We start from the raw sequence: 20,805 nt of genomic DNA, 5'->3' as shown, positions 1-20,805 counted from the left end.
CACTAAGCAGAGACGTTGATCTTGATCAAAACTTGTTTTGAGAGCGTAGAGAGAGAGAGGAGAGAGAGAGAATATTCATGTGTATGTGTATGTCATTGCTGTTGTCCACACTCAACCGTTGGCCATAAGAAATATACACTAATACTAAGAAACGTGGATTAAACCTACAATTTCACACTACTTGGGTGGCATCGATTGCGTGCATCTGAAAAAACCAAATTTGTTCGGAGAAAGCGGTGAAGCAACCAAAGATAAAAACACTGATTTGTTGCAAAGTCATTTAGAAGAACTCACGACTGTTAAATCACTGATGAAGGCTGCCGTTTTAATCTTAATGTTAATCTGTATAGTTTTCATTGTGAGCAAATATAAGTCTGTTAAGAAAAGTATCAAAACCAAATTTGAGAATGAGAATAGTCAGTCAGTTGCTTTTGAAAATGATACAATTGATGAGACGGCATCACCCAATGTTAAATTATTGGAACTATAAGCTTTTACATAAATCTGGCCATCTTGTATTAATCCAAGTTCTTAAGTTAAGATGTCTTTCTGTGTAAATTTTCGTTCTGAGTAAGACCATCGTTCCCACCTAAATGTAAAGCGTCCAATAAGTCTGAAATACTTCAAAACATTATAAAAAAGATCCTTCAATTTATTACAAAAATATCAATGTGTTTTATTTATCAGATAGAATGGATTTCAGGAGTGACTGTCAAAAACGATTTCTTTTGCGTTAAATTCGACATTGTTAAATGTGTTTGTATGTATTGTAAATCTATTTCACTTTTTTTCAGTTAAAAATTGGTGCATTTGATTCGCCTAGCTTAACTGTTAAATTTATTTACATTGATTGGTATATTCCATAAACGCGTGAATCACACAAGCTTCGATGAACAATTTTACGTAGAAACCGAATCGTTTGAATGGCGGACAGGATGATAATTTTTATTTTTCAGTTGTACATATCTTCAATGAGATAGTCCATACGTCGATAACGTCGTTTTGACCAAAAGTCACGAACCTGTCGGAGTGCACAATTTGTCACCAAAACCACAAATGGAACAACCACAATCATCCCAATGATTGACATTAGAAAATTATGCGATGACTTTTGTTCTTGATACGAAATTGTTTCAGATGATTGCAATGCGATGGGTCCCTCTTTTTCCGGCTGTGCTGGCTTTTTGGCTAGAACTAACTCCAACGCACCGGGATCATCTTCAACAGAGCATGTGACTGTTGGCTTCTTTGGGATTGCAGTTGTCGTTGTTTTTGGCGTTGTCGTTGTTCTTGTTGTTGTAGAAGTGGACGTGGATGTGGATGTGGATGTGGATGTCGTAATAGTTGGTTTTGTCGCTGCTGTTGAATTCGTAGCCTTATCTGTTTTATCTACTGTTGAATTCGTTTTTTGTTCTACTTTTGACGCTATCTGACTCGGTTTTTTATTGGCAGTCATTTCGGTTGATACTTTATCACTTGCTTTGGTACTATTGCTATTATTATCAAGATCAGTTGGATATACACCACGATGTTTAACAGGTTCAGATGCATTTGCTGATGATCGATCACTCCCGCTGCTGTTACTGCTGCTGCTAATTTGTTTCGTTGATTGACTTTTAGCCATGAGTTTGCTTATGCCTGTATCACTAAATATTATATTTGATCCATCATCCGGCTGCTGCATCGTTGTAGATACATTAGTTGCACCGTTAATCGGTTGAAATGCAATTGTAATAAAAATTGAAATAGCACAAAATTTTAACGAAATAAAAACCATTTTTTGTTTGTTCGTTGAACGAGTCGTGTTGGCACAATGACGAGAAAATATTCTACGTAATTTCAATGCATGGAAGATTGCAATTTGCGTGTCACTGCAAATAGTAGTTAAAAATAGAAATTTAACGAAAAATTAAAATGTCAATATAAAAAATGCAATTGATTATCAAAGTAGATGCGACATTTTTTTTTATTATTCTATTATCATAGCACGATTTTTTTTAGATGTTGCAATTTTCTCAACAATTCAATCTTTCAACACACATCAAATGTCAAATGTTGTGTTATTTTTGCCATTCACTTCAAGTCTAGACTCGAATACTAATCTACAATACAAATGCACACAGATGTATATTCACACAGATAACCGATTTGGTAGCACATGATGAATGACAGTTCGGGCTTCGAAATAACAAAGAGCGCGAATTTTCGAACAAAAGAGTAATTCATTAACAAAACAAAACCGTACACGAAAATGATGAAATTCGGAAGGAAAATGCAATACGATATTCGATACACAATTTTATTCATTGAAATTTGAACAAATGTAGTATTTTTTTGTCATAGAATTATCTTTCCCACTATATTAACAAACAAATTCAAAATAAAGAAACTATATGAAACACTTTTTTGTTGTCTAGAATTTTTTTACATAACAATAAGTTAATATGGAAGAAAAATGGATAAAGCTTTCTAGAGAAAGCATTCAACTATGAATTATTGCTATGCGTTTGTTTTAATTGTATGGATTGCACATACAATTTGTTCATTCATATAGATTTGACTCTGATTGGCATTTTAAAATTATGAAATGGTACATTCGGCATCACCATGTTTGGGTAAACAGTTGAGAACCGATGCGACTGCTTTTGCAATATAAACCATTGTTCCGTAAGAGCCGCTCGGAGCGCTGTCATAGAAATGTTGGCATATATAGGCAACTCCACCGCACAAAAGACCATTTGTATTTGATAGAGATTCATTATTTTCCTTGGCACAGCATAGCATTGCGTCACCATTGATTTTACGCTGTTCTTCAAGGAAAATTTGATTGGCTTTATGTACCAAATGCTCCACACAGATGATGTCTCCCAAATTCGAAACCATATTATGTTCGGTCACCAATGTTAGCACCATCAATGCTTCCACCACTAATTGACGGTATTCCGGTTGGGGTATGGTGTTCAACGCTGTCTCAACTTCTAAGGCAAATTTCAATTCTCCCGGTGTCATTTCTTGCGTTAAACTTTGCGGTAGAACACGTCCCTCAATAGCCAATCCTTGGCACTGAATTTTTTTATTGAAGTTTTATTATTTTCGAATCGAAAAATTAAAGTAAAATTAGGCTTACTCTTTCCAAAACTGTCCACACTCTTGAGTAGAAGTCACGTGGCACACGATTCAAGGCACCATCTAAGCGTCGTCGTCTCAACCATTGTCCTTGACGATCGTCTATTTCACAATTCGCCTCATCCTCTGGCTCTGGTTGAGTTAAACCGATTTGGCTTTTCTTACTAACACGTCCCGATGTTGTACTTACAATCGTGAAATTACCACGAGCAACTACAAATATCCAATTTTTATATTATAATTTTTCAAAGAAATACGTATTTGAAAATGGAATGTGTATTACTCACCACTGCTGACAGCAAATTCTTTGCCACTCAAAATGTGATAGAGAAGATTTTTCATCTCGAACGGTGATAAATTGAGCAAATGTTCAGATGCTTGTTCGCCGTCACAGTTCAGGGTTCGAGCTAATTCTTTCGCCATAACCTATTCCAAAATTACCAATGTGCGATCATTATTTTACATTGAACTTCGGAAATATGTGGAGAAAATTACCTGAATAATAAGGCCAACTCGCAAGCGCAGCATCTCAATGAAAAGCTGAGGTTCTGTACGGATGAACATCGCCAAATAGACCATCAACTCTTGTGTTAACATCGCTGTTGATTCATCATCGCCGTATGCCTATTATTCGTATAAATTGAATTAAAAAGTAACAAATTTATAGCAAAAATTTCGTCACGTTCTACTTGAAGTAATGACTATTCACCAAATGACCTAGTCCTACCTCATGAATGAGTTGTCTGAGCTCTGACTCCGGTAATGGAGCCGTTATGGTGTATTCATTATTCGGTGGCATTCCTACAGTCACTTGTTTTTGTCTGACGAGAAGATCGGTCTGTAAATGACAAAATCAGTTTTTAGATTTTACGTACACCCTACTTTAACTGTGGCGAAACACATTTTCCCTTTCTGAACAAATAATTTTCTTAATTTATTTTACTTACAATTGCTTTGGCGAGGTCCTCAACGCGTTTTCCAAGCATACCTGCCGTATGTCGAACGAGTCCCCAAAGCTTCTGTTGGCATGCCTTTTCATATAGTCCCTTCAATAGCATTCGCACGGTCACCACTTTTCCATCTTCTAACATTCCTTCAGATGTAGAAAAAGTTTTGATTTTATCTACTATTCAGTGTTTATTGGCAAATTGCACGCAAATCGCCGCAATAAAAATAGAGAAAGTGTTTCATATATGTGTGTATTCCAAAAATGGGGACAGAGCAGAATTTTGATGTTCAGTTAATTCAGATTGTTGCATAAATTACCCAGCACAAACCATATGAATGTTTTTTTGTCATTAGTTTTCATTTTTTCCCAAATAAAAACGGTCCAGTTTTTTTTTATTTTATGTATAAATATGCATAAAATGAAGAGCATTAAAAAGAAAAGAGAAATATAAATTGGTTAATTTTGTTGTTGTTTTTTTTTTCGGTATGATTTGATGTTGATGTGTCTGTTTTTGTGTTTTGGATTCGGGATTGCCATGCTGTACACCGTACAGAATCGCAAGGAAAATTTATCTTTGGATTTTCTTTCTTCGTTTTACATAATTTGTAATAAGAAATTAAAACATGAAAAATTATATACAAAAATGCAATATTAAGGGATAAATATACGAAAAATATCCAAGTGTACGTGTATAAGTATATACATGTTGTGTGTGCGTGTGTGTTTTTATGTGCCTGTATTTCGTTTAGTTTGCTGTGTTGAAGTTTCGATATCACAGAACCAATTGCGTTTATTTACATTTGGGAGGTAAATTTAAACTGAGACACCTTCAATTAATAGATTAATTTGTATATATATATATATATATTAACGGCATTTTTATATCAATTGTCATTCGATCCGAAGAATTGTGTGAATACATGCTTTTAGTAGGTATACATTACGCAGAAGGGAAGAAATCATACTCATTGCTAATATAAAGTAATTTAAAAATTTATTGTTATGTTTCATCATCAAAATCAGTTTAAATATTAGTTTTTCATTTCATTCTTTGTTCGATTAATTTTATTCCAAAAAAAATGGATAACACGATCACTTCAGATTTAAATAAAAACAAATATTGATTCGATACAGAATTGAATATAGGATATTGCATGCAATCCAATGAATAATAATACAGAGAGACAGACAGTTTCAACAAACGTGACACATAACGTCATTGCATTCCATTGAATATAAATAATTAAAAAAAAAAATCATTACATTGGATGGACGGGAAGGGTTTGAATGAAAAGAAAATTTAAAAATTAAAATTCTTACCTGTATTGAAATCGAGACCTTGATTATCTACGAGATACTGTAAAATATCTCCTTGCTCTTCAAGGTTCTCGGTTTCACGTAGCATGGCAATTAGCTCTTGTACTTCGGTGTCGGCAAAATTGGTGTCAGCATTACGATTTGGTCGTACCGCTGCTCCCAGCTGTATTTTAGGAACTGAAAAAGTCACAATTTTCCATATTTAAGTTAATCTAAATATAAATCAAGTTGTCTCTTTTAAATCCGGAAAAGTTCGTCAATCCAAAATTGTTGTTTTCAAAAGAAGAGAAAAAATAGTTAAAAAAAATCCAATGTCAAATGAAAAAAAAAAATTGAATTTTGAGTCTCACCATCGTGTTTATCCTTGATTTGAGATAGCTTACTTTCTCCGATCTCCGGTTTATCCATCTCATGTGAGCGCTCCAAATGCGGACGATGATCATAATCCGGCGGTGTTACGAATATATTCGAGTATGCTGGCACTGCAGTGGGTGATGTGGCTGTCGATGTTGATGGAGCAGTATGCTGACGTGCATCTGACCATAATTGGGTCAATTGGGCGCTCGATGTACGACGCTCAATCACATTTCCTTCCATTCCGAGTGTCTCTGAATCGGCATTGATCGATCGAGTCTTCTTGATCGCACCCTTGCATGACATTCGTCGTCTTAATTGACGCGGCCGCAATGTTGTTTGACGAACACTCACCGTACTTTTGTGACTGAACGAACGGAACAAGTGCTCATTCAAATAAGCCTGTACATCGGGATTAAGTCCTTTTTTCAAAAGAAGAAAAAAATAAAGTTTGTATTTAGAATTATGAGAAGGTCACAAGACATTAAAGTACGTACGATCTGGATAGCCATCTTCTTGCGATCCCAAAAAGCTTAAATCTGTGATTGCAGACGTGTTTAAAAAGTCGCCAAGATGTCCGAGCATTACTCGTGTGCCGTTGATGTAGCCCGACTTCAATTTTTTCATTGTCTGAACCATTGCCAATGGAACCCGACCATGATCTGTGTAAAAATCTCTTATTACAATTTCATTCAAAGAAGGCAACATTTTTTAAATAAAGTAGAAAAAATATTATACAAAACAAAATAAGGAAAATATCTTAACGCAGATGCAATCAAAACCACCATGCGAATAAGTTCTACGTGAAGCTTCTACAAAACAATTGTTCTTTTCAGCGTAATCGAATTTAAATTGAATTTTTAAATAAATAACACATCTTATCTACTCAATTAAATTATAAAAAAAATAAACTAAAGTGGTTTTACGAAGTGTGATTACGAACACTGTGAACAGTTTACACTGTTTAATTACTTATGAACAGTGATTAAAGTTGATTGATTCACAGCTTGTGATTTGTAAGCACGTTTACGAAGTAATCGACAAATTAATCAAAAACACTCGTCCAAACAATCAAATAACATAAATAAAACGAAACATACAAATAAAACGAAAATAATTTGCAAATGCAGTAACATGCCATGTTCGAAATGAAAACTACCCAATTTTCGGATAATAATCCCGTGTGTGCTTCACATTCCTTTTGAAGGGCTTACATGCTATTCCAGTTGCAATAATTTTACAACAAAGTCATGGTTTTGATGACTTTTATTAGTTATACACTGCGTTTATATGAAATCACTTATAATATCGAAGAAAAATACGCCGTTCATTTCCTTGACATATGGAATGGCAGGCATGTCATTCAAAAAGGTTTGTGTCGACACGGGATTTGATTTCAATTAAATTGTGCATCTGCTAACTTTTAAAAGAAAAAGACAAAAAAATACGGTACTTCGGATATAAATTTATGTAAAAAAAGTCTATTCTACTTTTAAAAAAATAGAGGAAAACTATGTGTGTAGTAAAAATCTATAATTTACCTAGTAGATAGTGAGTAGTGGCGAGTAAGGTTATTGTTGGTCTTCCTAGGCAATGACGCCAATTATTACTTAAAAATGCCAGATTAGTTGTGAAAATGCTAGCAAGAAGCGATGGATCGCGTGTTGTATAGTATTCTTCGTAGTCGAAATTCTACATTTGTAATAGATTCGAGTATCGTTGAATATGTATCAATTGTGTAATTTTGATAAAATGATTTTTTTGTAATTTTGAATGAGTCAAATCGAAATAATCGGCCAGAAATTGTTTTTTTTTTTTTTTTGAATTTATAATTTAAATATCTCACAGTCTATTTCTTAATACGTATGCAATTCATTAGATGCACGAATTTGTCGAAATCATCGATACGGGGATTGTTCTAAGATCTAGGGGTTCAACTCAAAACAACAATAGCAAACAAAGGTCATCTTCTACAATTTTTTACTCTCTTAAAATTGATATCTTTACCCTTAACCAATCTTCAATGCATATTCAACAAATAAAATTACGCAAAAATAAGAACGTTTTCTAAAAATAAATACAAATAGCGTAAGAAATTAGATTATCAAAGAAAATGACAGGAATACAAATTCAAAATTATTTTAAAAAAATGGGAGAAGAGATATTTTACACGTGAATGAAAATGAAATATCACATAGATACAAACAACGAATTTAAAACAAATTCAAATGTAAGAAAAATGGTAAAAAATGCATTATGAGAATTGGATAAAGTAATTTTACAATCCGCACTGTAGTTTGTCAATTGGCTACAGTGCTTTTGAAAAAACAAACATCTTCGTTACTGAACATTGCTCTTTTTTTTGGTTGGTTTCAAATGAAGCTTAGTTTGTGGAAGTTTAAGTAAGTACTATATAAAACGTTACGGAGTACATGAATGTCACCCTGGATGAATAAATTAACAGAATAATAAACACATTTTAAAAACACCGACCTAAATGAACTTGACGCTTTATCACAAGCGTTATCAGAGGCCGCCCCAGACATTGCCATGCCGATTTTAAGAAATTAATTTCTCCTTTTAAGATGTCGATCATCAATTCGTTGTCAGACGCGATGTAGAAACGTGACAAATCGACAAACTGACCGATTGTGTACGATTTTTTTTATTTCATGAATCACATGTATTCATTCGGTCGATTGTTTAAATCCCAAGTACATTCAAATCACCAATGTAACAAAAACATTTGTTTATGTATTTGTTGTTGTTGTTGTTGTTTTGAGAGAAAAGAATAATTGCATTTAAAAAAGAAATAAAGAAAAAATAAATCCGGTCGAAACTAAACGACGATATGATTGATTTTTCAGCTCGTTTCGATTCAAATTGTTTTTATCGATAATGATTTACCTGCGGCGTGAATGCAAACACTCGATCTTTTAGCGAATACAATTTGCTCGTACTTAAAATACCGACGTCACGCGACTTTCGGCCAGACAGACCAAGTTTTTTGTTTCGACCCAAGTAAGTGTAGAGATGACTAAGTACACGAGCCGGTTGAACCTAAGGATAAAAATTGATTTGAAATACAAACGCTGTCAAATCCATTGAATTGAACATGACTTACTTCGATTGGAGCCACTTCAGCTATTGTTTGCACATGTAAATCATGTTCAGCTAATTTGTCACGTATCTCATTATCTTCTGCCAATATAACGACTTGAACGACAACATCTGGTTTTTTCTGTGCGCCCAATCGTCGATTCAATGGATCGAGCTCTCCGACGGCAAGAAAACCCTTGAATAAACAATATTCAATCAAAATTTATGTAGATAAAACCAAAATGAAATTGGTGCTTCATACCTCTTGAAGTAATTTACCTAAGATGTACAGTGATTGACCCCATAAAAATGGACAGCGACCGGTTATCTGATTGATTTCAAATTTATTTTGATTAATTCAAACTACTATTATGCACGGTAATTACGGTAAGGTAAATACGGTACCACTCGGGGCTGTGAGCCCGGATTTGTGTATTCAGCTGTTACTGCATCGGCTGGCACAGCATAACTCTCTGGCATCAAATACATTCCATCGTCGGATTTCACTAAAACCTCTTCAAGTTTTTCGGCATACCTTGATACGGCCATTTTTTCACCTTGAAATAGGTGGAACAATATAAGATACGAATAGAACAATGGCCATTCACATTCGATGTTTTCAAACATTCTCAATTCCCATCGTTCGTAATATAGTCGAGCACAATCCTCTTTTGGTGTTCGATAACCATCTCGAAGAAATCTGAGAATTATTAAATGTTTTTCGATTTAAAATAGATTATTCACTGAATGAATTTCGTCAGGTTTAGGTTCATTTGATTTTTATACCGTTTGCATCCGTATTTTCCCTGTAATTTCGTGACTATCGCTTCTCTTGTGCTGATGATCAATTCTGGATCATCCACTGCAAACGCAGGAAATCCAATGATTGACAACAAGCCCGAATCTAGCTCTTTTGAGTTTGATTCTCTGGGTAACATTGATTGCAATACAGCTTGGCACCTAAGATAATAGAGACATTATTTAATCGAATTTTCTCATAATCGTAACATTTCGTCATCAAAAAAAGTCCATTTTATGCATACTTGTGAGCTTCATCAGCTAAGACATGAATCACGCTAGCGGATCCACCGCGGGCACCAAACAAATCAAGCTCATTGAGTGCTTCTAATGCGGCTTTAGCCATACCAATCGAACTGGCATTTAACTCAGGTAATCCATGATTTGTCTTATCGCCTCGCTCCCATATTCCGTAGTCCTACCGATGAGAAGAGTATTAGTAAATTACCAGCAATAATATATGATATAAAAATGAGATTTTTTTTTTAATATGACACTAACCGGAATGCAATATGCTGATTCAATATAGAATACAAGATTTTGAATGAAAGCCACTTCATCCAGTGAGAAAATAATTTGCAAACCGCTTGCAGTCATTTGTCCCAATATGAGCAAATACAATGAAATCGCATCGATTTGCAAATGTCCCCATTCATTGTCCTTAACAACAGTTTGTCCATTGCGGCTTGAATATTTGGCATGAAGAGAGTCGAGAGGATTCTGAGTTGTTTTAAATTTTTCCACTTTTTCCTTCTGTTGCATCATGGCCATCAAGAGGCCTCTCATCAATTTAACACAGCTCTGCTCCAATTCGTATGCTTTAGCTCTGTCTTCATCTTGATCAGCGATTTTTTTGTATGCCATTGATAAGCCCCAAACGGCCAATATGCAGTAGACATTATCACGAATCTACAAAATGATTCAGTTTAAGAGCAAAATGAAAAAAAAAATCCAAATTCTATGCTTACCCATGCATGTGAATTGTTCGGAGATGCTGGAAATAAACCAGTCACAGGTTGCTGATGTGCTATTATTAATCTGTGTACAATTCGTTGGTATTGGTCCAAACGAACACCTGAATTACTTCTGCTTCGCATTGTGTTTAAAGCTTACTTTTAATGGGACGGGACGGTTTAAAAATGTTTTCGTTTGACAGATGTCGTTTTTTCAGCACACGCGAATACTCTGATATTTGGTAGCCGTGTGCTATTCAATCACATACACTAATTACGTCCTCTTTTTATTCTCTGCTATTCAAATTGCTCCAGAACGTGTTCTTTTCACAAAATGACCGACACGATATTATGAAACAATGTCACTTTATGCACTTTTGTTGGTCATATTGCTTCGTATTCTTTTTATTTGAACAAAAATACACGTCACTTTTCAATGACCACAATATACATGCACCGTATTCGACGTAATAGTACTGTATTGCGAAAACAGGTCAAATTCGTTTTGTTTTTGGGAAATTTGTCAATTTCAATCACCTGAAAATTTTATTTGTGGTTATATCTTTTTGGCAAACAATGGCGAAACGAATTTGGGAAAAAGTGATTGGAAAAAACCATTAAAATGGATTTTTCACTCCTTTTTCGCCTTTGTTCGCGCAATTAACCAACCACTCAAACTAAATTAAATAAATGTCATGTCAATGTCATTATCTATTAGAATTCAATGGGACAGTCAGATTGGTAGTCATGAATGTTGTGTGATAGCTCGAAACCCAACTGTCAAACGCACAGTGGAGACGCCATATAATTTTTTTCTTGTTTGTTTTCATGACGGAATGCCCGTTATGAATATTTATGATCGTGAAGAATGTAAATTTACAGAATATTTCCTTGTGTGAACACAAACAGACACAGGAAAAATGAAAAATTCTTGCATGAGAACTACATAGATCCAGACACACACCATGACCATGAATAAGCTGAATTCAAGAGGTATAATTAATTTCGGTAGCTAACTCGACTTTTCGGCAAAATCACATTTGCCCGCACTAGCTTCTTCTTCTAGAGTGATAATCTGAATCATCCAGCATTGATTTTTCTGAGACCATATGTGTTAATCTCATTATTATGTATATTATAACTGTTTTTTTTAATGCGAAGAAAGAGTTTACAATTTAAGATGTTTTTTTTTCGATTAAATTTGATTGCATATGTATTATTAACGTCGTTTGCTTTTCTTCATATAATTAAGTAATCATTAAAATATTTTATATAATAGGCTAATAATCTGATTAATTATTGCTAGAAATACGATTCTATGTCGCCAAAATAATTCCTAGATTTGTTTTATTATCTGGCGTATAATAAAATATTTTTTTATAGGTTTCCCAAACATAGGTGGGGAGAGGGGGGTTTCCATGTTTTGCCCCCCCACTGTCACACACACGTGCGGTATTTTTTTTTTTTAGATTTATTTATTTCACCGCCAAGTGCTGGCTGAACTTGGGTATTTTTACAGAGTATATATATAATATATGTATAATGAGAGTTTAAGTTAAATAATCAAATAGTTAGGTGAAAATTATATAAATACATAATTTTTTAGGTGAAAATAAATAATTTGTTAGGTGTGAATATCAATTGATAATCAGTCAGACTAGAAATGAGAAAATAATTGAATTATTATCATGACTAAAAAAATTTCAAAGTATTTTTCTTTCTTTTTTGGTTTTGTTTTCCATTGCCTTTCTCTCTAATTTAATTCTAATTTATTTCAATATATCACAAATGTATGCAATCAGCTTCACAAACTAGCCCATGATCCAAAAGCAGAATCAGGGAGACTAAGGAGCTTTTGTCGAAATTGATAGTGTGGCAACGATGGATCGATGAATAGAGAAGCATAGTTGAAGATACGACAAGCATTATTGAATGACGATTGAGTGGAATAATCAGTGCGGCATGTTTGAAGACGAATAAATTCAGGATTGCGTAGTGTTCTAGTTCCAGTGTTAAGATTTATTTGAGATAGGAGTTGGGGTGCGTTGTATTTACCAATTAAGATGGAATGCCCCGGTCTGCAAAAATTGAAAATTACCCCCCTTACAAAAACAAAAAATGCGATTTGCCCTCCTCTGTTCCGCATTTCAAAGCTATGAAGACTTACTCTCGTACGTACGAAAGTGACAACGCATTTGATTCAAAAACCAAAGTCACAGAGAAAAATTTCCTAACAATGTTCTACGAGGGTTGCTCCATAATTTTTTTTAAAAACATATATAACACAGTTGTTTTTTGTCGAAAATGGTTTTATTGTTTTTCAAAATATTCCCCGAGATGATCGATACACTTTTGCATTCGATGAAACCATTTGTCATAGCATCCGTGCCACTCCGAAACTGATATCTCCAAAACGTGTGTCTTGAACGCTTCAACTGCTTCTTCTGGTGTCGAAAATCGTTGACCACGTAGTTTTTTCTTCACGCTTGGGAACAAAAAAAAGTCATTGGGTGCCAGGTCAGGACTGTACGGTGGATGACCCATCAGTTCGATGTTTTGACCGGTCAAAAATCGAGTAGTTTGAAAAGATGTGTGAGAGCTCGCATTATCGTGATGAAGAATTATTTTGCGACGGTGGTTGTTTTTTCTTATTTCACCAAACACTTCGGGCAAACAAATGGTGGTATACCAATCAGAATTGACGGTCTTACGATCCTCTAGTGGAACGGTTGCCACATGACCACTTCTCCCGAAAAAACAGGCGACCATTCGCTTCGAAGTGCTTCTTGCTCGAACAACTTTCGTTGGGTTATCTTCATTTTGGAAGACCCATACAGTCGACTGCTGTTTCGTTTCGGGCTCATAGGCATATATCCACGATTCGTCACCAGTGACGATTTTATTAACGTCTTTTGAAGCACCACGATTGAATTTCTTGAGCATTTCTTTACACCAACTCACACGAGCCATTTTTTGTTCATCGGTCAATTTATGTGGGATCCAACGAGAGCAAATCTTTTTTACGGCTAAATGTTCATGCAAAATTGTATGTATGCTGTGGGATGAAATGCCCAAAGATGCCTCAATCTCACGGTAGGTCACATGACGATCTTCCATAATCAGTTTTCTGACAGCATCGATGTTTTGTGGCACAACAGCCGATTTTGGACGACCTGTATGAAACTCGTCTTTGAGCGAACTACGACCGCAACGGAATTCTCGGTACCAGTTATAAATTGTCTGAAGGGTTGGTGCTTCATTGCCAAAGGCCAAATGAAGTCGATCGAAACACTGTTGTTGAGATAATTTACTTCGAAAATCGTAGTAAATCATTTTACGAAAATCTTCACGTGTAAAATTCATTTTTTTGTTGAGTCGCAGTTTACCAGTCACTGTAAACAATACAAATAGCGTTCGTACGACAAAAGGTTCAGGGCACGAATACATACCAAAACATCAAACTTTACGAATATGACAATGGTTTACATCGGGCAACACTATAAGTACCATTTTAAAAAAAATTATGGAGCAACCTACGTATTTCACCAAGCAAATTTATTCATTTCAATCATTTAACGAAACGAAAAAACATCATTTTTTTTTTGGTTGACTCCCCCCTCCGGCCGCATACCATTTGCCCCTCCCCCTACGAAAAAAGTATCCCCATCTATGTTTCCCAAACAACAATTGAGTCAGCGATGTTATTGAGAACCAAATATTGACTCAATTATATTCAAATTGTTTGCTTTTTTCTGAACTTAATGAAAAAAAAATAATTGTAACAAATGTAAAAAATTCATCATTTAAGTTGAAAATATTTCCACAACTTTTCAATTTCGACTTGTTTACCAATGACTATAAAAAGTCTAGTGCCCAGGCGTTTTCAATTCAGTTGTTAGTTAATTTTCTCTGAAGATACCAAATACTTTTCAATGGAGTTGAATACGCGATTCTTTTCATTATTTCTCCTAATAATCGGTAAGTTTTAGTTGATTATTTAAAGATTACTAAAAAATTGTTAAAAAGTTCGAATCTTCTACTTTAATTGGTTTTAGTTCAATGTAATCTGGCATGGAGTTTGACCTTCATTTGTGGAAGATCTGTGGAAGTTTATGTTGGAAGCAAAGGGAAACCAGATGAAAAATTTCGAAAAGTAACAATTAAAATGTTTGGTACTGAAAATGACTTTAATAGCGCTGTAGCAGCAAATCAAGCAATGAATTGGGAACAAGTAGATAAAGCTAAATGTTGCAGTTGCTGTAGAGATTTAGGGACACCAGTATCCTGGACTGAATATTGTGTTAAGACTAAACAAGGCTTTGTATTCATCAATGATGGAGACTATAACAAGAAAATACACACGCAACACTTTTATGACAGAAATTTTCCTTCAACATGTTGCATTGGGAATCCAGGTTTAATTAAAAAGAAGGTCAAAGTCTCTGATGTCAATAAAATATAAAAATATCTATGAAAATTCTATAAACGATTAAAATGGTTCGAAAATTTTATAAAACGAAATGAATAAATGATGAATAATTTTATCTGGTTATTATTTTTCTGGAAAAAAAAATTATAATACAAAAAATATTGAAGTTTGGCAAAAATATTTCAAAAACACGTAAAGAATATGTCTATGATATAATCATCAATTCATTTTTGCAAACACTTCATGTGAAGAACATCGAATAAACTTGCTCTCACTTTTAAGCTACAATACAATATAAAAAATAAATAAATTAATTAATTCGCCAAATATGGAGATATTCGTCATATGTTTGGTTCAGCTGATTGTATTTGTGCGCATTCAAATAGACAAAACAAACCTTTATGCAAAGTGCACAATGTGCACATACTCGTTTAGCCCTACCATCACTTGCTTTCTATATCACCTGTATATTTTTTTTGAGCTTCACGTTCCGAGCGACATCTCTATGTGCTTGGCATTGAACTCGCGATCCAAACGAGCACCAAAGGCAATTAAAACATTTTTTTTTTGGTGCGAAAAAGTCAAAAATGTCAACTGATTTTGTGTGAAGAAAAACCATGTGATATGCAACGTCCTCGCAGTTAATTTTGATGACACAAACTGTGCAAAGTAATTTCAATTTATTTTCCATCACAAATTCACTAAATACAAATAATAAATCGGTTTTTGTTCAATTTACACGGTATATCTTTATCGAGCGTAAAATGACAGACGTCACAACAAATGATTCCGTATTCAAACTTCAAACAATTAACATTCTACACAAACTTTTTGTTCTAATTTTCATGAGCACATAGAGATGGCGCCATCATGCAGTTTTTTACATTATTTGCCATTGTAAGTGATGGTAGGTTTAGCCCCTGTCCATCAGCTGCAAATACAATTGTCAAGCTAGTCGTACAACCGAAGTGTATAGAACTACAAAGTCACCACTCGCATGAAAACAATCCACCAAATGAAGAATTGGTACTTTAATCATTATTTCTATGCATTTTCTGTACAAAAAAATGTAGCCCGAATATGAAGCTGTCGCATATAATTGGCGCGAATACACAAGTTTGAGTTTATCATTCCCTAACAGCTCGTGTGTCAGTGAACATGCGTGCGTTCTGCGTCTATGTATTGGTGTTGTGTTCTGATTGAACAGCTGTGCAAAACGAATGGCACTACACATACAATGATGTTTATCTTATTGGTATAAAAATGACAATGACATTGACAGATAACAGTGTGCATATTCTGATTGAGAACGAATTAGATAAACCAAAAATGCACAGGAATAGATTTTCATAATAGCTGTTGATTCGGTGATAAGAACACATGTGCTGGAGCAATGTGCCAGAAAAAATCCGCTAAGTGCTTGTAAAATACGTGAATTGTCATGTTAAACTGTGTTTGTCCAAATCAATAGTCAATTTTGTGTCTAGTGAACATTTTAATTTCATATTTATACTTTTAAAGGTGTGACTACATCGAACGTATTTCTAGTCTAGAAAAAATAGCGTACGATATACGATATGGTACACGAAGATATTTTACCGGTAAATAAACCAATCACAAATTCGATATTCTTCCCTCAGGTCGATTGTTCTCTTGAATATGTATTTGTCAACTAAATCGTTATATTTTAAATTTTCGATACATTCGTAGGTGTTTCTGATTATCGTGACGTGCTTAATATGTTTTACGCCGAATTTGGTTTACAAACATGAATTTGTATACGATGATGAAGTGGCCGTTGAACAAAATGCCGACGTAACAAACATCTCTCGATCGGCATTTGAAACAATTCAATCAGTTTTCAGTCATGATTTTTGGGGTCAGGATATTAATCATCCGAATAGTCACAAATCATTTCGGCCGTTGGTAACTCTAATGTATGCGTATGAATTTCGGCAATGGTGCAAATCTTTTATGTTGGCGACCCGAATGAAAATTGTGAACGCAGTGTTGCACGGATGTACAAGTATTACGCTGTATTTTACACTGAAGAAAATGTTCGAAAAGGGTGTAAGAGGCTATTGGTTGCCAGTGTATGCGTCGCTACTTTTCGCCGCTCATCCCATTCATGTCGAAGTTATTTTCTCCGTGGTTGGTCGTGCGGATATCTTATGCACGTTTTTTTATCTGCTGGCCGTACTTCAATATTTGTATATACTTGAAGGTTGGTACCTAACTGTATGAATATATCTTATTCGCTATTTCGTCGTCGCTCTTGATCTAAAACCCAATTTGAAAATAAATTGACTCCATTTCTACTTCAGCTGAGGCAGAAGACGATGAATATGGAGTTGAATACGACGAAAAGGAAAAGAAAAATGGTGCAGGTCAGAAAAAAAAGAAAAAACATCCAAAAAACTTGGCACCGGGAGCCGCTGCAGCAAACAAAAATTCGGGCGCAATTCACGCGGTGAAATACATTTCTTTATTTACCTGTGCAGTAGGTGCTTTGTTCAGTAAAGAGCTTGGAATAACAGTTTTGGTATGATTTTCTAAATCACATTTGATTCATGCAAAACATTTACAAGCAATTTATTCCTAATAAGATTCAAAAAAAAAATTTCAGCCATTTTGTGCTGTGTACGACGTCTTGAACAACACAAAACCGCCAGAATGTGTGCGCAATCAACGTTACGTTGCGAGAAATTGGTACAATTGGCGATTGTGGGTGGAGAGAAATCCGAAGCTTCAAACGCGTTTTTTGATATTGATTGTGATGACAATCGCATTGATGCTAATTCGTGGATATTCAGGACTATTCAGGTTGGTTCAATAACATTCTATCATCCAAATTCATTGCTTTTTTCTCTAGGGTGTGGACACAGACTAAAAAACTAAGAAAACCAAGAAAAATTAGGACTTATTAGGTCCTTCAAATGAAAAATTAGCAATACCAAAGTCCGTGTCTCCCCCTAGTTTTTTCTACAATTTTTTTAATCGAAGACCATCTTGTCGACATTCAACTAAAAATAAACGGAATTTTCAGTTTGCCGAATTTTTCACCTCGTGAAAATCCACTGGGTAAGTTTGTGTTTGGCGGAATCGCTTAAATAACCTATAACAGCAATGAATAATTTATTTATGTTTTGTCCAATTTGCAATTAAACAGCTGCTCATCCGGATCTATTTGTTAGAGTAAGTCAAAGTGCAGTAAAATCGTCCTAACTGGAAGTCTGAACTTCTTTGTCGTTGAATTAATTGAGTGTCATTTAAAGGTGTCAACCGGACACAGACGGACAGAAATTTGTCCAATTTTGTCCGGTCCGAAAGCCTTAGCAAATTCCCGGACGTCCGATCCGACGTCCGGGAATTTGCTAAGGCCTTCGGACGTCCGGTCTGACTGTCCGAAAATGGGAACGGACATTCGGACGTTTATCGAAAATGTGTTCCATCACAATCCGAGCAAAAATCCGAAAGTCCGTTCTCATTTTCGGACAGTCGGACCGGACGTCCGAAATCCAATGTAAACTGTACGAACATCGGACCGGACGTCCGGGAATTTGCTAAGGCTTTCGGACCTGACGGGCGGACACACTGTCATTCTTTGTCTGTAGTTTATGTCGTCACTTTACGTTGCTGCGCTAAATGGATGGCTTCTGATTTTTCCATCGTGGCTATGCTGCGATTGGTCATACGGCTCACTCGATCTAATTGAATCATGGACGGATTATCGATTAATACCAACGTTTTTGGCATTCTATGTTTGCGGTGGTCTCTATCAAAGTGGTGTAAAGTAAGATCTAGCATGGATGTCATTCGCTAAGATTATCATTCATTTTCATAACTGTTTATACAGAGAAGTGCAGATAGCAGTTGCATGGGCGATCATCTCATATTTACCATCCTCACATATCATTACCGTCGGCTTTGTGTTGGCTGATCGAATTTTGTACATTCCTTCAATAGGGTACTGTATCTGTATTGCAATTGCATACAGTCGGGGGCACGAGCTTTATCCGAAAGCGATTGGAATGGCTATATTTGTCCTATTGCTGATTTTTGCTGGTCGAACCATTGAAAGATCTTGGGACTGGCAAGACAGTAAAACGTTATTCACATCAGCGCTGCGAATTTGTCCGAATAATTCAAAGATGTACTTTAATCTTGCTCAAATAAGCCATCTCACTCAAGATTTTCCCGCTGCGCTTGAATTTAGTATGGTTGCACACCAAAAAGATCCAGCTAATATTTTTGCAATGATGGCAATGGGCAATGCGTATCGAGCTCTTGGCGATTATGATCAAGCCATCACAACTCTCCGAAGAACAATCGAATTGGAGTGAGTTTAGTTTTATGCAATTTGATTTGCTCTCCGATCTATTTTTAATATTTGCTTCAAACATCTTTTTCACTACTAGTCCGGCTTATGCACGTGCTTGGATGAATTTGGCCATAGCTTATGGATTGACGCAAGATTTTGAGAAAGCGGAGGCAGCCTATCACAAAGCAGCCAGTTTGCATCCGAACAACGAAGTAATTATGTACAACTTGGGCACTTTGGTAAGATGCAATATGATACCACAAAAACTAATTCTGAGCTAATTTCCTGTTTTTTTTTTTAATTCCATCTGCAGTATTTCCGAATGGGAAGATTCGCGGAAGGTGAAGCCTACTTCCGTAAAAGCATAGAATGTAATCCAACATCAGGTCTGGCGCATTACAATCTGATTATGTTTTATTTTGATTATGGTCCCAGGGAAATGGTCGAGAAAACAATTGACGCTTTGGATTTCTATAAATCAATGAACATACTAAAATTGACTACTGTCGCACAGTTACTTGTTCAACGCGGCTTTGGATTCGCGAGAAGCGAAAAGTTGTTTCTTCGTGTTCTCGAAATAAGACCAAATGACCTAAACGCACACTTTCATCTGGCCGTTCAGTATAAAACACGTGGTATGCCAAAGTTATTGAAAGTTAAATTAATTGTATTCTTTTCTTTTGTGATTCTCCCCTTAGGTATGCCAAAGAAAAAAATGAAATACCTTGAAAAACTGTACAAATTGTTGCCAAATAAGAAGCCCAAGTTTAAGGAATTCGTTAAGAAAATTGAGCCAGGCATGCGTATAACCAATGCGACCATTAAAACTGCAGAACAGCTCGAAGAATTGGCCATGAAAAAATAACCAAAGCAACCAGTTTTGATGTAATGTAAAGAAATTGCGGGTATTTTCGTAAAATAAATTAAAGTTCAATAGAGTATTTTAAAATTTGATGAATCTGTTTCTTTTTACTCTGAAATCGCTTTCATTGTGACTTTTTTACTTGGCACGAACATGCATAAACTATAGAGCATTAACAATACTCACAATGTATCAGTCGTCTCAATTATCTGTGGATCTTTATTTCTTGGAATTGATAAATGGGCTCAACCACACTTGTGGTTTCAAGTTCAGAATGAATGCATTGCCTCTAAAGGTAAAGTCAAAGGCATACTTACTTAAAAATTACTATTCCATTACTCTACAATTCCTGATCCATTCCTTCGATTCATTTTCCATTCTGTTCCATTACCTATTGATTAATTTCCATTTTTTCCATTCTTTTTTTCTGATCAACTCTAGGTAAAGTCAAAGAAAAAACGTGTGATTATTCATTTAATTTTAATTTGTTTTATTACATTTGGAATGCATACAATCGCCGATTAGAATGTTTTGTTATGGATTATAATTTTAAAAGTTCATTCATTCTTAATTAAGCAAATACAAATAAAACTTATG

At 35.1% G+C, this 20,805-nt stretch overlaps 4 protein-coding genes across 14 annotated transcripts; 2 read left to right on the top strand and 2 right to left on the bottom strand.

Moving 5' to 3' along the window:
• Positions 1-651: 651 nt before the first annotated feature.
• Positions 652-2,053, bottom strand: LOC116344757 (cell wall integrity and stress response component 2). Its single transcript, XM_031773487.1, has one exon. It carries the CDS (start codon positions 1,775-1,777, stop codon positions 953-955), a length of 825 nt encoding a protein of 274 aa, XP_031629347.1. The 5' UTR covers positions 1,778-2,053; the 3' UTR covers positions 652-952.
• Positions 2,054-2,283: 230 nt separating this feature from the next.
• LOC116344739 (probable phosphorylase b kinase regulatory subunit alpha) lies at positions 2,284-11,281 on the bottom strand. Of its 10 annotated transcripts, XM_031773446.1 has the most exons (19): positions 11,134-11,280; positions 10,612-11,072; positions 10,145-10,552; positions 9,889-10,061; positions 9,632-9,805; positions 9,251-9,545; positions 9,108-9,173; positions 8,871-9,041; positions 8,654-8,806; positions 7,288-7,438; positions 6,244-6,408; positions 5,743-6,168; positions 5,396-5,569; positions 4,074-4,252; positions 3,854-3,964; positions 3,622-3,750; positions 3,414-3,552; positions 3,128-3,339; positions 2,284-3,063 (listed from the first exon to the last, which is right to left on the bottom strand). In XM_031773446.1, the coding sequence occupies exons 2-19, from the start codon at positions 10,738-10,740 to the stop codon at positions 2,581-2,583; spliced, it is 3,738 nt and encodes a 1,245-aa protein (XP_031629306.1). In that variant the 5' UTR covers positions 10,741-11,072; positions 11,134-11,280; the 3' UTR covers positions 2,284-2,580. The 10 variants fall into 10 exon arrangements, with proteins under 10 accessions (XP_031629306.1, XP_031629307.1, XP_031629314.1 ...); XM_031773447.1 differs by lacking the exon at positions 7,288-7,438 and adding an exon at positions 8,240-8,387 and having other exon boundaries at positions 10,612-11,281; XM_031773454.1 differs by lacking the exon at positions 7,288-7,438 and adding an exon at positions 8,240-8,387 and having other exon boundaries at positions 4,074-4,249; positions 5,776-6,168; positions 10,612-11,281.
• A 3,218-nt stretch (positions 11,282-14,499) lies between these two features.
• Positions 14,500-15,140, top strand: LOC116344881. Its single transcript, XM_031773719.1, has 2 exons — positions 14,500-14,574; positions 14,652-15,140. The coding sequence occupies exons 1-2, from the start codon at positions 14,529-14,531 to the stop codon at positions 15,056-15,058; spliced, it is 453 nt and encodes a 150-aa protein (XP_031629579.1). The 5' UTR covers positions 14,500-14,528; the 3' UTR covers positions 15,059-15,140.
• A 1,189-nt stretch (positions 15,141-16,329) lies between these two features.
• Positions 16,330-20,499, top strand: LOC116344752 (protein O-mannosyl-transferase TMTC1-like). Of its 2 annotated transcripts, XM_031773481.1 has the most exons (13): positions 16,352-16,447; positions 16,547-16,626; positions 16,736-17,249; positions 17,350-17,567; positions 17,652-17,848; positions 18,072-18,106; positions 18,195-18,220; positions 18,640-18,818; positions 18,882-19,364; positions 19,444-19,585; positions 19,660-19,981; positions 20,045-20,251; positions 20,377-20,477. In XM_031773481.1, exons 2-12 carry the CDS (start codon positions 16,603-16,605, stop codon positions 20,209-20,211), a joined length of 2,307 nt encoding a protein of 768 aa, XP_031629341.1. In that variant the 5' UTR covers positions 16,352-16,447; positions 16,547-16,602; the 3' UTR covers positions 20,212-20,251; positions 20,377-20,477. The 2 variants fall into 2 exon arrangements, with proteins under 2 accessions (XP_031629340.1, XP_031629341.1); XM_031773480.1 differs by having other exon boundaries at positions 16,330-16,626; positions 20,377-20,499.
• The last annotated feature ends 306 nt before the right edge of the window (positions 20,500-20,805 follow it).

This window comes from Contarinia nasturtii, unplaced genomic scaffold (genome assembly GCF_009176525.2).
Source record: "Contarinia nasturtii isolate CC-2019 unplaced genomic scaffold, AAFC_CNas_1.1 Cnas_scaffold_1182, whole genome shotgun sequence".
In the NCBI taxonomy this organism is placed as follows: Eukaryota; Metazoa; Arthropoda; class Insecta; order Diptera; family Cecidomyiidae; genus Contarinia; species Contarinia nasturtii.
Note: the sequence above shows the minus strand (reverse complement) of the source record. Positions and strands in the feature narration are given on the sequence as shown.